At 40.8% G+C, this 16,213-nt stretch overlaps 1 protein-coding gene across 3 annotated transcripts in view; it reads left to right on the top strand.

Moving 5' to 3' along the window:
• Nucleotides 1-16,213, top strand: part of fsip1 (fibrous sheath interacting protein 1) — a 450,012-nt gene that overhangs the window by 431,399 nt on the left and 2,400 nt on the right. For all 3 annotated transcript variants that reach the window (XM_039742012.1, XM_039742010.1, XM_039742011.1), the window contains one exon: nucleotides 14,028-14,523. In XM_039742012.1, the coding sequence (XP_039597946.1) occupies nucleotides 14,028-14,523 (496 nt within the window). The remainder of the gene's footprint in view (nucleotides 1-14,027; nucleotides 14,524-16,213) is intronic.

The following is a 16,213-nucleotide window of genomic DNA, read 5'->3' as shown; positions in this document are numbered from 1 at the left end:
CAAGGAATAGCTCCATGCACCTTTGTGTGTATTAGCAAGTTCCACAGTATTCATATTTGCAATTGCAAATGGTGAATGAATTTTATGCAAAACCGTAGATAGACACCTTATTTTATACACAAGACCAACTTTCTTGGTGTGTCACTACGGACTCATAGAAGAAATTATGCAAGACAATAATTATTCCATAACTACATAATATATTTCTTTTTTATGAATGCCAAAATTAAGCACTTGTTCCCAATATTTTTTTTTTTTTTTTGTTATTTAATGCTTAGACATTTTTTGTGGAATTCATCTCAGCCTAAGGGTGCAGTGTGTCATTGTGGGCAATTATATGCCCCCTCATGCTTATGCTTGCTAACTGACCAAATTAAGTGACTTCACTTAGCAATGGGTAAGACATTCTCGTTTGATGCAGGGTTGTGATGTAAAAAGTAGATCATCTTCAGGATTCTATGCAGAAAGCTGCATTACAGATTTTGTCACTAAGCAAGTTGTAAGTAGATGGCTAGTTGGGAGCCTGTATCCTTGTGAAAAAGTTTTAATGTATCATTGAAAATTAAAAGAATTGGTTTGCTTACCTGTTTAGCACTTAAGAAAAGTTTAGAAGACATGTAGAAACAGTGGTTCAGAAACCATTCCTGCAGTAGTGTCCACTGAATCATCCTTTGTTGTGGTAATCGGGAGGCTCTTTCCAGCATATTGTGCCATCCAGTCCACTGTAAGACATGTTCGGTCACATTGAGCCAGTTTTGGCCAAACATGAACAAATTTGAGACGTTGGGGGGAAATCTTGTTAAGGACCTCTTATGGCCTACTAAATTAAAAAAAAGTCTTAAACTTAAAAAATAGACCTGGCTCTAAAACTCAAATTCAGTCTTGCAGACTGCACCCTCAAGTATACAGGCATATTAATTCCTAAAAGAGAGAGGGATAATGTGAAAGCCCCTGGCCTGAGGAACAAAAACAGAATTTCTTAATGACTATAATGTGTATTTAACAAGGCAGAAAATACAAAAAGGAACGAGGAACCACAAAAAGCCAAAACAAAACCTGAAATATAAAAAGCAAAATGTTAAACAATAGCAACAAGTCAAAAAAAGAAACTGAGAAAAATCAAAGTAAAAATGTACAAAAGTACAGAGAATACAAATAAGGGAGAAGAACAAACCTAAGCTGGAGCAGAAAACTGAGGCAAGCAAGAGAAGGACTTACACCTGATGGCCCTAACTATAAGGAGATGCAAAAAGGGACTGGGACAAAACTGCCGACATTACAATACAAGTAAATAGGCGATGAACAAGGAAAACATACCAAAGTAACAAGAAAAAAAACTAATGTTCTGCTAGGAGGTGGAAAATGGCAGGCTCCAAACGTAGTTGTATTGATAGGTCAGATGATGAAATGTAAGTTAGCGTAGTCAATGGCAGAAATTCAGTCCTGTCAAGTGATCAAAAAAACAAAACTTCAGCAAAATCAAAGTTAATACCCAGTCTCAAAATCATTACCTAGAATGTGTAACCTGAAATGTAGTAAATCACAATTTAAAATTTGCCAAACTTAGGCGTCTGGTGGCTTATAAATCATCACACCAGTGACATCACTCTGCGCAACTTCCGGCGGCCTACTAACCCACAAAATGGCATCACAGTAAATGCAAAATTAGCGCCATGGCACTATTTCTTTACAAAAACACATATTTGGAATCTTCATATTCTAAAATGTAGAACATACTCCAGAAAGCCAATGAGAAAAATTTCTGAATGCAGGAAAAAAATCCTAAAATCTTCAACAACAAAAGTACAATCTTAAAAGGATGCTGGGGAGAGTATTTAGACCACATATGGACAACGAATGCATTGGTATTCAAATGCAGGCTGCAAGCTGTGAGGCAGCATTCCCACCCACCAGGCTTTGTGTGTGCGCACTGATGTGATGCTGTTATAGCTTCATGTGTGTGGACTCAGAAATGATGTAGAAATCAAAAATACTCATTAAAGAAAGAAACATGTCTTCTACTAGGTCAGGTTTGATAAAACCTTTTAAGTTAGTAATCAGGCCAGAGAAAAGTCTTTAATTAGCTCCTCAGTAAATCCTGAACTGGGAGCATCCAGCACAGAAGTCTGTTATAGAATGATCAGAAAACAAAGGGTACAAGTCCGTTTTATAATCAATTGAATTTACATGCAGTGTTAATCAGTGCATACTTTTTACTCTGGTTGGTTTGAACTTAGAAAATAAAAATCTATTTTTATTATACTCTTGTTACTCTTCTTACATTTTTAGGTTTAGCTAATATCCTTGAGTTTTCTGATCTCTGAGTACATGAGCCTTCCTCTGGTACATACTTGTCTTTTCTGTGCTTAGCCATTTCTGGAGTGACATTTCTTTAAACAATGAAATATTTCAATGTGTACTGCAAGCCAAAATACTTAACTGTTATTACCTCTAAATTACTCTCCCACATTAGCTGCTGTCACCAATTAAAGAAATATATTTTATTTAGACTTCGAAAATGTGGAGACAGTATGGAAAATGCTTAAGAAAACAAAAAGGAGTGATTTTGTAATCTGTGCCCCCTCTACTACCTTGATAACACTACAGAAACACTTTATTGGATGTTTTACTGTGAAAATTGAATAGTTTTTTTGAAAATATATACTTGTATAAAATCTGATGTCTGTAACCCACTCCGTAAAAGTCAAAAGTTTGCCACTGCGTGACATCACCATTTTTTTAATTAACACATATTAAGCATTTGGGCACTGAAGATACAAGTCAGTTAAGTTTAGTACTCAGGATTTTCCTCCATTTGTCCATTATGCCAGTCTTGAGCTGCACCTTCATTTCTGCATTTGTTGTTTCATACTGTGCCTCACAGGTCAGGACTGCTAGTCTCGTACTCGTACTCTATGCTTACACAGCCATGCACTTGTAATCCAAGCAGAATGTTGTTTGGCGTTGTTCTGCTGGAAGATGCAGGAATGTCCCTGGAAAAGATGGGTCTGGATAGCTATGTATGTTGCTTTAATATTGTACATATCCCTGTGCATTAGTGGTGCTGTCACAGATGTGTCTTAGGCACTGACACACCTCCATACTATGACAGATGTTGGCTTTTGGATCTGACACTTGAATGCTTCTTTTCATCTTTCAATTGGAGAACACAACAGCTGTTTTTTCACAAAAACCATTTGAAATTCTAACTCATTGGACCACTGAAGATGATTCAGCTGTGCTACTGTCCGTCTCAAATGAGACCAAGCCCAGAGAAGTCAACAATGTTTCTGGACAGGGTCAGTATGTGGCTTGTACTTTAACAATGATGACAGGTGTTGACTGACTAAGGTTTAACAAAATTTTCCCACACTCATGTCTTGATATCCATTACTGGTGCATGGCAGTTTTTAAAACAGTGGCATCTGAGGGGTCGGAGATCATACACATCCACAAGGATTTACAGTCTTGCCCTTTATGCACTGAGAATTAATGGATTCCTTGAATCTTGCAGTTATATTGTGCATTTCAGAACATAAAATGTCCAGAATCCTACCGATTTGTCTTTGGGAAGCATTTGTCTCAAAGTGCTGGATTATTGCTGATGTGTCTGATGGAAAATGGACGAGCCTCAACCCATTCTTGGCACTTGGTCTTCATTGGAGGCTCCTTATATCGCAGAACAAGATGGCCTTACCTGTTTCACACCACCATGTTATTTCAGTTTGTCACAGTCTTTTTAGTCTTAAACTACCCCATCCCAGCTTTTTTAGTTCACTTTATTTAAAAATAAATATATATCTTCAAAAAACAATGCAGTTGATTTGGCAAATCATTGTCCTTATACTGTTTGAATACAAGTCAAGGTCCATTTTCAAACACTCTTTTGTTTGTATTCAAATTTTCCATTTGATCACAACCTTTTGGGAACTGGGGATGTACCGTAGATCCCGTTATTTAAGCCAAAAATTTCGCCCTAGATTTTTGGCTTGGAGTTTGGGGGTCGGTTTATACAACGAGTATCGTTTCAGATTCAAGATTTCCAGCGCAATGCCGGTTTTGCCGATGAATACAGAAGTAAATAATGACGAAACCACAGAGCCATCTTTCAAATGAAGAAGTAACTTTGCATGCTGGTACTTTAAATTAAATAAAGAATTTATTCAAAAAAGTGTTTTAGTTGTTGATTTTATTAATAAAATTTATAATAAATTATCGGGAAGTTTAAAATAAAATTTTTGTTTTGATTTCGATCAACATCTTATGCGTTACGACCCAGATGCGGTCATGTGTATCCGCTTGCGCGATTGTAAACAAACAACCGAGAGCGTTAGTAGCGTCAGTCGGAGCCCAGATACATGTGTTTGTGGATGTAATTTCGGTCATTGCAGTGATTTGCCTATACAGTAATCCCTCCTCGATCGCGGGGGTTGCGTTCCAGACCCCCCCGCGATAGGTGAAAATCCGCGAAGTAGAAACCATATGTTTCTATGGTTATTTTTATATATTTTAAGCCCTTATAAACTCTCCCACACTGTTTATAAATATTCCCCGCAGATTTATACAGCATAATCCCTTTGTATTCTCTTAGATATTAGGTAAGATTCATTGAAATTATGTATATAAACACACTGTTTATATACAGTAAAACCTAAATATTATTTTAAAGATATTGAGTGTCTCCGATAGCACATATGTTACAGCCATTACGATAGACATGCCACCAGCAATAAATACGTACAATACAAGAAAAATAGTATACAGTAAATGTGTGTACAGTGACACTAAACGCACGTACATGTACTAAGTACTGTAAGTAGAAAATTAATTATGGTTACTCACCAACAATGACACGATGACTTGTCCGATAACAATGAGTTTTATTTTACTGCACAACAAAGGAGAGCGTTACAGTCCTTAAAGGAGCCACTTCAGGTGATTGTGTAGCACTGCCATTGTTCTTCTTCTGGCAGTCTTCAATGCAAATCCCTAAAGCAGATTCCATCCGGACTACTGCCTTATTACATCCACTTACAACTCGTTTTGCACCCTGGTTAAAAGGACACTGCGGCCGTAGATCTTATATTCCTTTCCTACTTTTAAATAAAAGAATCGTAGCCTTCAACAAATCCAAAACGTTTACCTTTTCGGCAATCATTAACATCTTCCGTTTGCGCTTGGGCACGGCCCCTGATGCAGTAGCAGATCATTTTGGAGCCATAATGAAGGGCTTGACTATGCACAAAGATAAACACAAAAGAGCACAACTCTTTACACAGCGAAACACGTTGATGCTGAATGAGCGAGACGAGACTTCCTGGTTAACACTGCATTCAGCAGGCAGGAACTTAACTGCGTGCTCTGATTGGTTAGCTTCTCAGTCATCCGCCAATAGCGTCCCTTGTATGAAATCAACTGGGCAAACCAACTGAGGAAGCATGTACAGGAAGTAAAAGACACATTGTCCAGAGAACCCGCGAAGCAGCGAAAAATCTGCATTATATATTTAGTTATGCTTTCATATAAAATCTGCGATAGAGCGAAACCGCGAAAGTCAAAGCGCGATATAGCGAGGGATTACTGTATATATAATTCATTAAGACCATGTAAGCAAGACACATAATTGCTAAGGAAGGAAGAGAAGGTAAAGAAAGCGATCCCAATCGAAACGAAGATGGAAATTGTGTGGAAATATGAGAGTGCTGTTCGTGTGACCAATCTCGCTAATGTAAAGCATGTCGAAATCCACCATCTCGACAATTTTACAAAGAAAAGATTTGCATAAGGAGGCTCCTTCTAAACAATAACCATCTTTCGTTTCATTCTCCTCCTCCTCCCTTCCTGCAGCCCAAAGATGTCAAATTAAATGGTGAGTACAGTATGAAATTGTTGTTTCTAGAATAGAATGCCTTTTATTGTCACTATACACATCTACAATGAGATTAAAAGCAGCTCCTTCAGTGCAGAAAAAAAGTTCTGTATAGGGCTTGTATGGTTGTTTTTTTAGCCTTAGCATAACGCCGGATCTGTGGCCCCGCTTTTGCTTTCTTTCCCTCCTCCGTCTGTGTCGTCTCCTAGACCCGACAACAATCCACAGAGAGCCCGCTGGTCTCGCTATGTTGTCTGGGATGTTGTGCGTGTGATGAAAAACACTCAAAACAGATGTCTGGCTCTGGACACCGATGTCTATAAGGTTCTGACGGGTGTAGCGGATGTTCGCCGAACCGATTGTGCACAAACAAGGACAAAAAAAGTACAAAAAAGTGCACTGAAAAGGAGAGCCCAGAGCTGCTGTGACCATGCGCGCCACCATGCTTCTAGCTTAATCTAGCCTACTTCTGGTAGGCTAGGCACTTTTTATAACTTTTTGGTTAGCACATTAGAAAAATTATTGGTATTTTGGTCAATTATGCACATTATACAACCCTTTTTTATTATGAAAAGGTTAAGTAAGTGTTGCAGTGGGAGGTTCGGAACGCATTATGGGTTAGCCTTCGCGAACAAATTAAGTTCGTAAGTCAAGGGTCCACTGTATTGCATATTTAAGTTAATCAAATTTATAACGAGTCTCCAGAAATCCACCCGATGTACCGTATTTGCGTATATAGTTTCAACACAAAGGTTTCATTTTACCAAACTTCTCCGCAATCACTTCCTGGTTTCCATCAAAAATGCCGGCAGTCTCAAATTCTCGTCGATAAACATGATAAATATGCCTGAAGAGACACTTTTAAGGAAATTTAGAAAATTCTGCTTGGAGAAGGGGGTCGGCTTAAATACCAGTCATCGGCAAATACATGTAATTTAGTAGGTAGAGAAGGGGGTCGGCTAATATACCGAGTCGGCTTGTATTCCGGGTTCTACGGTACAATAAATATTCTCAAATATATCTTTTATTGTTTTCATTGGTTGTGATATAAATATTCTTAATTAGTCATCTTAGTGTTCTAACGAACAGCTTGAGGGACAATGATGATAAGTCATATTATTTGCTATTGCAAATAGAAATTTTGATTTTTATAAGAACAAATTGTTTTTGTTTTCCACTCCTTTAATGTTTATGTGTGTGTGTGTCTTAAATTACAATATTTAGTTATTTCAGTCTTATAGTTACTAATCATGATTTTACTAATAGTGTCTTTCCCTTATTGTGTGTTCTTGGGTATTGCAGGGCTGCCTCTGAACCCCAAGTGCCTAAGCTGATTCAGTAATAGCATTGTTGAACTTACTAGAATGTAAAGAAAAGAAAGAGGAAAATCAGTGCGTTTAGGCTTGTCCTCCGGCCAGCCCCCCAGTAATTCTAAAAGCAGCTTCCGAAGTTAAGTTTCTAGATCTGTGTTTCTCGAAGCTCCCTTTCAGGAAGGGACAAACTGATCTGTGGCAGTAGGCACTGTTGCCTTGCACAAGCCGCTAAGCCATTCACTTAACTAAATGGCTGTAGGGATCTCATAGTTAATCTGCTTCTTTTGGCCTCAAGATGGCTTGGAATTACTGCTTCACAATACTTTACATACATGGTTTGCTTCTAACATGTTGTCCAGAAAATTCTGGAAGTGGGTCAGTGGAAACTTTTGATGCTGCATGATTAATGTTTGTTGCTGACTACCTGGAAAAGTGTTGTAGTGCCCTGTGTGCACAGTATATGTGTGTGTGTATATTGTCAGGGATGCCAGGAGCGACGACCCGGCCAGGATGCAGTGAAGGACCGGAAGAGGGCGTACATGCCCCTGGGATCACGTGGGGGCTGCCACCCTGGTTGCTTTGGGGGCCATGGGTTGAGGGCTTGGAAGCCCAACCCTGTAGGGACCCATGGTCAACGCCAGGGGGTGCCCCGATGCCTTTGGAGCCCTGGACCTCAGCACTTCCGCCACACCAGGAAGTGTTGGGGAGGAAGAGAAACAGGGACACCCGGAGTGCTTCTGGGAGTACAGCCGGCACTTCCGCCACACTGAGGCGTGTCGGCGGCTGATTGCTGGGGACCACCTGGAGCACATCCGGGTGTGGATAAAAGGGGCCGCCTCCCTTCATTCGAGGCTGGAGTCGGGTGGAAGCAGGACGAAGCAGAAGAGAGTGTGGAGGTTTCCAGAAGAAGAAGGCATTGTGTGGCCAGAATTTTGTCGGGGTTTGTGTGCACTTGTAAATATTGTAAATAGTAATTGTAAATAAACGTGTGGTGGTGGAAAAACAACAAGTCTGCCTGTCTGTGCCCGGGTAACGTTCAAAATATATATATATATATACACTGCTCACAAAAATTAAAGGAACACTTTAAAGAAACACATTAGATACATCAGATCTCAATATGAAGTTGGATATCTATACAAATAACGACAGGGCAATGTCTTAGGAACAAAAGGATGCCAAGTCTTTTAATGGAAATAAAAGTTTTCTGCCTACAGAGGGCTCAATTGTGTAGACACCCTAAAATCAGAGTGAAATGAAGATGTGGCAGGCTAGTCCATTTTTTCAAAAACTTAATTTCTGCTACTCAAAATGCTTTTCAGTATCTTGTGTGGCCCCCACGAGCTTGTATGCATGCTTGACAACGTCTGGGCATGCTCCTAATGAGACGACGGATGGTGTCGTGGCATTTCCTCCCAGATCTGTATGAGGGCATCCCTGAGGAGTTGTACAGTCTGAGGAGCAACCTGGTGGCGCCTAATGGACCGAAACATAATGTCCCACAGATGTTCTATTGGGTTTAAGTCAGGGGATCGTGAAGGCCATTCAATTGTTTCAATTCCTTCATCCTCAAGGTACTGCCTGCATACTCTTGCCACATGAGGCCGGGCATTGTCGTGCATTAGGAGGAAACCAGGACCTACTGCACCAGCGTAGGGTCTGACAATGGGTCCAAGGATTTCATCCTGATACCTAATGGCAGTCAAGATGCCGTTGTCTAGCCTGTAGTGGTCTGTGAGTCGCTCCATGGATATGCCTCCAAGATCATCACTGACCCACCACCAAACCAGTCATGCTAAACGATGTTACAGGCAGCATAATATTCTCCACAGCTTCTCCTGACCCTTTCACGTCTTTCACATGTACTCAGGGTGAACCTGCTCTCATCTGTGAAAAGCACAGGACGCCAGTGGTGGACCTGCCAATTCTGGTATTCTATGGCAAATGCCAATTGAGCTCCCCGGTGCTGTGCAGTGAGCACAGGGCACAGTAGACATTTGGGCCCTTGGGTCACCCTCATGAAGTCTTTCTGGTTGTTTGGTCAGAGACATTCACACCAGTGGCCTGCTGGAGGTCATTTTGTAGGGCTCTGGCAGTGCTCATCCTGTTCCTCCTTGCCCAAAGGAGCAGATACTGGTCCTGCTGATGGGTTATGGACCTTCTATGGCCCTCTCCAGCTCTCCTATAGTAACTGCTTGTCTCCTAGAATCTCCTCCATGCCCTTGAGACTGTGCAGGGAGACACAGCAAACCTTCTGGCAATGACACGTATTGATGTGCCATCCTGGAGAAGTTGGACTACCTGTGCAACCTCTGTAGGGTCCAGGTATCGCCTCATGCTACCAGTAGTGACACTCACTGTAGCCAAATGCAAAACTAGTGAAGAAACAGTCAGAAAAGATGAGGAGGGAAAAATGTCAGTGGCCTCCACCTGTTAAACCATTCCTGTTTTGGGGGTCATCTCATTGTTGCCCCTCTAGTGCATCTGTTGTTAATTTCATTAACAAAATATATATATATACACGCTGATTGGCCATACCGTTAAAATTACCTGCCAAATGCCACCCCCCATGCCACCAAAACAGCTCTGACCCATCATGGCATGGCCTCCACAAGATCCTTTAATTCTTTAATTCCTTTAAGTTGTGAGGTGGATACCCAATAATCAGATGTGTTTTTCCAGCACAACCAACAGATGCTCAATTGGATTGAGATCTGTGGAATTTGTAGGCCAAGTGAACACCTTGAACTCTTTATGTTCCAAAAACCATTCCTGTACAATTTTTGCGATGTGGCCAGCTGCTTTATCCTGCTGAAAGAGGTCAATGCCAGGACCCAAGGTTTCCCAGTAGAGTATTGCCCAGAGCACCACACTGCCTCTTCCGGCTTGCATTCTTCCCATAGTTGCCTCCTGCTGCCACCTTTTCTCCAGGTAAACAACGCACACACACCTGGTTTTCTATATTATCTAAAAAAAAAAGTGATTATTCACACTAGGTCATCTTCTTCCATTGCTCCATGGTCCTGACCTGATGCTCACATGCTCATTGTAGGCGCTTTCAGTAGAGGATAGGGGTCAGCAAGGGCACACTGACCAGTCTGTGGCTGCACAGCAAGCTGTGATGCCTTTTTCTCTGATGGCCAGAATGAAGTTTTTCAGTAAGTTGTGTTGTAGTTGCTCTTTTGTAGGATTGTACCAGATGGGCTAACCTTTGCTCCCCATGTGCATCAGTGAGCCTAGGGCATGCATGACCATGTTGTCAGTTCACTGGTCGTCCTTTCTTGGACCACGTTTGGTAGGTACTAACCACTGCACACCAGGAACACATAAGACCTGCTGTTTTGAAGAAGCTCTGAGCAGACGTCTAGCCATCTCCATTTGGCCCTTGTTAGAGCTGCTCAGATTCTTACACTGGCTCAACACATCATCTTCAAAAAGTGACTCTTCACTTGCTGCCTAATACATGCCACCCCTTGACATGTGCTAGTATGATGAAATAATCTATCTGATTGACTGTACCTGTCAGTGTTTTTAATGTTGGGATTAATTGGTGTGTGTGTGTATACATATATATATACAGTATATACTGGTGAGTCAAAATTATGTTAACATCTGAATGGCAGCAAACAATTTATTCACAAAACATACTTCATATGTGCAAGATGATTTACAGTAATGTCTCAAACTGTTCGCCATCATGTACCATATGTGGCACATAAATTGCCCACAAAAATTGTATATACATAGCAATACCATTAGTGTTAACATAATTTTGACTCACCCTGTGTGCATGTGTGTGTGTGTGTGTGTATATATATATATATATATATATATATATATATATATATATTTTTTTTTTTTCCTTTTATTCCCAAACATTTGACAGATATGTGGCTAATGGCTGTCGGGGTCCTGCCCACCTGCGTGCTCTTCCATCTTATTGTGTATAAAGAAGTCTGCGTTTTCAGTCACAGCTTTAGCTGCCGCTCTGTCGCTCAGATGAGACATGTTCGTGCAACATTTCAGCAGACAGTCGCTGTGATTAGTCAGATGTTTTTGTTCTTTGGCTACGCCCTGCGTTCTAATGAGTGTCAGGCACAAAATGAAAAAAGATACTTTGTAGCAAAAAACTCCTAAATGATAACAGACACAAAGAACCTCTCCGAGCAAAAAATAATACACTGTATTACTTCACAAGTAGTAATTGACTGTCTAAAGGTGACTTATTGCACATTATTTGGCCCGCCCTGTCTCTCTAAAACACTCATGAGTTCCTGAGCCTCTGTGTTCATAGGGTTGCACTGGGGTCACTTATCAAAGTCATGCTTGTGTCGTTGTCTTACAGGCTACCATGTGGATGAGCCCATCAAGCATGACTGGACAGTGTCAGCTAGGTATCTCCCTAACCTGGAATAAATGCCAAAGAGAAACCAAAATGCATGAAGAGATGAATTTGGTGAGATCTCCACTTGTTAGTACCAAACCAACACAATCCTCCTCATCTCCCGTATCTCTTTCTTTTTTTAAAGTCTCAGCCTGTCTCCTTTCTACCAACTTGCTTTCTAACTAAGTGGTTTACTGGTGATGGTTGACCACGAAGCTCACACCTGAGATTTCTTTCGGGCTACACCCAGTTTATGAGGTGGCCTCTGGGTACTATCAGTCGAGGACCATTATGATACTTTCTCATAATAACTTTAATTTTTGCCACACATCCCATTCCAACCCCTGCCCTTAATAACCCAAATCCCCACCCACCCACAAATGTCATATTGGGGCCAAGTGTCATCTAGGACACCCAGCACATCCTTCATATTTCTATCTATCTATCTATCTATCTATCTATCTATCTATCTATCTATCTATCTATCTATCTATCTATCTATCTATCTATCTATCTATCTATCTATCTATCTATCTATCTATCCATCGTGGATTCATTACCTATTAAGACCACTTCATTTTCTGCCCAGTTTATTGTGTTGTAGAATTAATTTTAAATTGATAAATTTGCCATTTTTGCCCATTTACCTTCACTCAATAACCTATAGTGACAAAGTGAACAAATATTTTCAGAAAAGTTTGCAAATTTATTAAAAATCTAAAGCTCTCATTCCTAAAGTTTTTCAGGCCCTTAATTCAGTACTTTGCCGAAGCCCCTTTGGCAGCAATTCCTGCTTCAAATATTCTTTTTAAGTCTCCACAAGCTTTGTATTCCTGGATTTCAGGAGTTTTTCCCATTCTTCCTGTCAGATCCTCTCTAGCTCCGTCAGATTGGATGCAAAGCGTCTGTAAACTGACACCTTCTGGCCTCTCCACACAATTTCTGTGGTGTTTAAGGCTGGGTCACTCAAGTACACTCAGAGGCTTGGCCATGAAGCCACTTCAGTGTTGTCTTAGCTGTGTGCTTTAGCTCATTATATTGCTGAAAGGAGAATCATCACCCCAGTCTGAGATGGTGTGCGCTCTGGAGCACGTTTTCTTCAAGAACCCCTCTGTTTCTGGCTATATTCAATTTTGACCAGTATCCCTAGTTGATACCACCATGCTTCCTAATAGTGATGTTATAAGGCAGGTGATGAACAGTACCTGGTCTTCACCAGACAGAGTCCTTCCTAGTGAATTCAATTTTTGTCTCCCCAGACTAGAGAATCTTTTATCTCACGCTCTCTTAAGTGTTGTTTGGCAAACTCTTCCATCTAGCCACTCCACCATAAAAGCCTGATTGTTGGAGTGCTGCTGGGAAAGTTGTTGTTCTGACAGGTTCCGCTGAAGCTGTAAGAGTGACCTTGGGTTCTTAGTCATCTCCCTGACCAAGGACGGTCCTGCCTGGTTACTCAGTTTGGCCAGACAGCCAACTCTAGGAAGAGTCCTGGGGGTTCCAAACTTCCTCCATGTCTGCTGTTTGCAGTTAGGCAGTAAATGAACACTGCATGACTACCAGGACTGCCTTGCCACAGGTGAATCATGTGTAAAGCAGACTGTCTTTTGCATTCTTACCTTATCTTTTGTACATTGTATTTTAGTTCATCTTACCACTGATGGAAGGTAGTATCTGATTTTAGATGGAGAAAAGGTACAAGAAATTGCATTCATTCTCTACAGTATAAAAGGCTAACATCAGTGGTGATTGTCTCCTGTTTTATTTGTCCATTTATGCATTTCATGGCTGCTCTATCCAAATTAGGATCACATCAGATGCAAGGACAGAGGCCTGGATGATAATAATAAAAGGAATAATGTATTTTATTCTTACAGCCTTTGGCATGCTCAAAACACATTAGGAGCTCCTTCATTAAGGCGTCCATTTGTTCACACATTTAGAACCAGTTAACCAAACATGATGTGATTGAAAAACCAGTATATACACTGGAGGTACTACAGATACCACCCAGACTGTGACTAAGCTAGGGTTTGAAAGTTAGGATTTTGAAGGAATCATGCAGCATGGTTTACCACTGCTACTTTGCGTCTTTGCTGTTTTTTTGTTTTTTTTTTGGATATTTTGTTAGCATCCTGTGGGAAGAGTGAGGCGGTAGTGCTAAATTTCTAATTAATAGTACTAAATTAATGGGGCTCTGGGTAGTATCAGCAGGGGACACCGTGACAGATGCAGCTACCTTCATCATCGTATGGTAATCCTACATTTCTGCTTTTGACTCAGAAATGAATATGGAACAATTGACACCTTTCTGTCTTTGGACAGGCACTACTAGAGCTCAAAATGCTCTCCTGTGATATGGCATGGCGAGGCTTTCCATGGTGCATTCTAATGAGTGAACTGTCCTTTTTAGTTTATTGTCACTTTTTTAGTTCATATTTTTTTCTCTTCTGTTTTTTTCCAGATAGAAAGTGCATCTTTGACAGAGGAGCAGCTGAATGAACTTTTGGCAGATTGCATTCGGGTTCAGAGCAGAACAGAATGCAGCAGCCAGGAGATGAGCCCATCATTTGGGTCGAGCACTTCACTGGCACAACTCACGCCACAGCTCTCTGAATCTGTGCTGTCTCAGCTGCTGGAGGAGGCTGGACAGTCTGGCATTTTTAGCATTAAAGCCATGAAGAATGATGACGAGGATGAGGAGGACAGCAGCAGTGGCCACTACCTCAGTTGGGTGTTGGCTAATTGCAAGCATGCAGAAAGACTGCTCATGGAGAACAAAGAAGCAGCCAAATCCAAGGTAGAGGAAAGCACTGATGACAGTTGTTACATGTCACGAGCAATCCGGACCAAGAAGCTGAATAGACCTGCCTTCCTAGACGACCCATCTTATACCAGCAGCAGCAGTGTAAATGAGCCTTTGGCGCAAGAGCACATTCCTTGCATTCCAGATGCAAAAGGTGAGAGGGCCGTTTTGGAAGATTCCTATCTGGGGTGAAGTGTTTCTGTTTTGCTGTAACTTGAGGATGACTTATTACTTGCTGGGCCCAATAACTGTGTGTTGGCATTCATTGGTAACCATGCATGTGTGCCAGCTCTAATCCTTCACCAGTTAGGCTGAGCAGAGGCAGTGTCCTAACCCACTTGACCATTGTGGCCAAGCTAGCTGCAAACATGAACCTCATTCATATTTGCTCGGCATTCCATTATTTACCTGCTGCAAATATTCCCCACTTTCACTGACTGCATTGTTTTTCTTTTTCTTTAGACATGATGCACATATTGATACCCAGAATGTATCCCTCATGTGCATCAAAATTTTATCTAAAATCTTTGTAAGTTGAAGGCTGATTTTTTTTTTATTATTTTATATTTAACAGTGGTGGTGGCAGAGTGGCACACTGGCTGGCGCAAAGTAGTGATGACAAAACCCCACTGAATTTAATTCTCTTTGAGTTCATTGAAAACTTAGAAAGGTTTAGGAATTTTGGTGAACTGTGCAAAATACATTGAAGTCAATCGAGAAGGAGAAACTGAACTAGTTTTGAAGGTATTTTAATGGTGCAATGGTTTTGTTAGTGTCCCTAAAACCCAGGAAAACATCTGTTGACTGTGCTGGACCAATTGTTGTGCCCAAAAATGTGACCTGAGCTGTATAGCATCTTTGCCAACCACTGCACCATGGACCCTCCCTGAGATATAACTACGATACACCCTAATCCTTTACCTCATATGCATTTCTTCAGCTCTTCTCAACAGCTAAGTAACAACCACATGTTCCTATCACTGCCCAATTGCACTACATGATGAGGAGCTTAGCATGTGCAACATAAAATTAATTTATGCAGAACAACAGTGTATTTTCATAATATCCTCATTACATTCAGCTAATGTACCGCTCAAATGAAAATACTGAGAGTTGCGTACTGATGTGTGTAGTGGCTGGAGTACCAATCAGATTGTTACTTCACGAGAGTATATGCCATAAATTATTTTATTTAACAAGTGCTGCGTCTTTGAGGTTTCAGTCTATACTCACCACGAATGTAACAGAATGTGTTGCAGCTGTTGTAACAAATTGTACTCTCAATATTAATTGCTAAGTAGTCATACTACGCAGCACCTGTAAATCATCTGCATACTTACAAATGGATGTATCAAAGTCGTGCAAAGCATCTGTGTATGCAAGCAGCTTTTACAGCCTGTCTTGCCAGCATCCATCCCTAGTAAGCATGCCCAGCTATGCCTAAGCTTTGTCACATCTATTGCATGTTGAGCACATGCTCAGGTATTCCTGAACTAATTAAAACAGTTTACTTAATTGGCAACATATTAGCAGACTTAAAATATGAGAGGAAATCACTAAAATACGCAATTGTAAAATTATGATAGATGACAGGAAAATGTTAATGTAGTTTTTGTGATTAGCAGGCATTAAGATGCATCAAATGTGCTCATAAAAGCAAAACCTTCATTGTCCAGCATAGTTGGCAACTCAGCCACCATCAGTTCTCATACTTCTACTCGACCATGCCACTGTGTAAAAGCACGCCATCAGCAATCAAGCTAATCTCCTACACTGTCCCAACAGGACTGGGCACACAGATCGACAATGTGTACTTAGTGTCAACGTTTTTTTCTGTCCTTTTT

This window comes from Polypterus senegalus, chromosome 18 (genome assembly GCF_016835505.1).
Source record: "Polypterus senegalus isolate Bchr_013 chromosome 18, ASM1683550v1, whole genome shotgun sequence".
NCBI lineage: Eukaryota > Metazoa > Chordata > Cladistia > Polypteriformes > Polypteridae > Polypterus > Polypterus senegalus.
The sequence above is the reverse complement of the archived record's forward strand: the minus strand, read 5'-3'. Positions and strand labels throughout refer to the sequence as shown.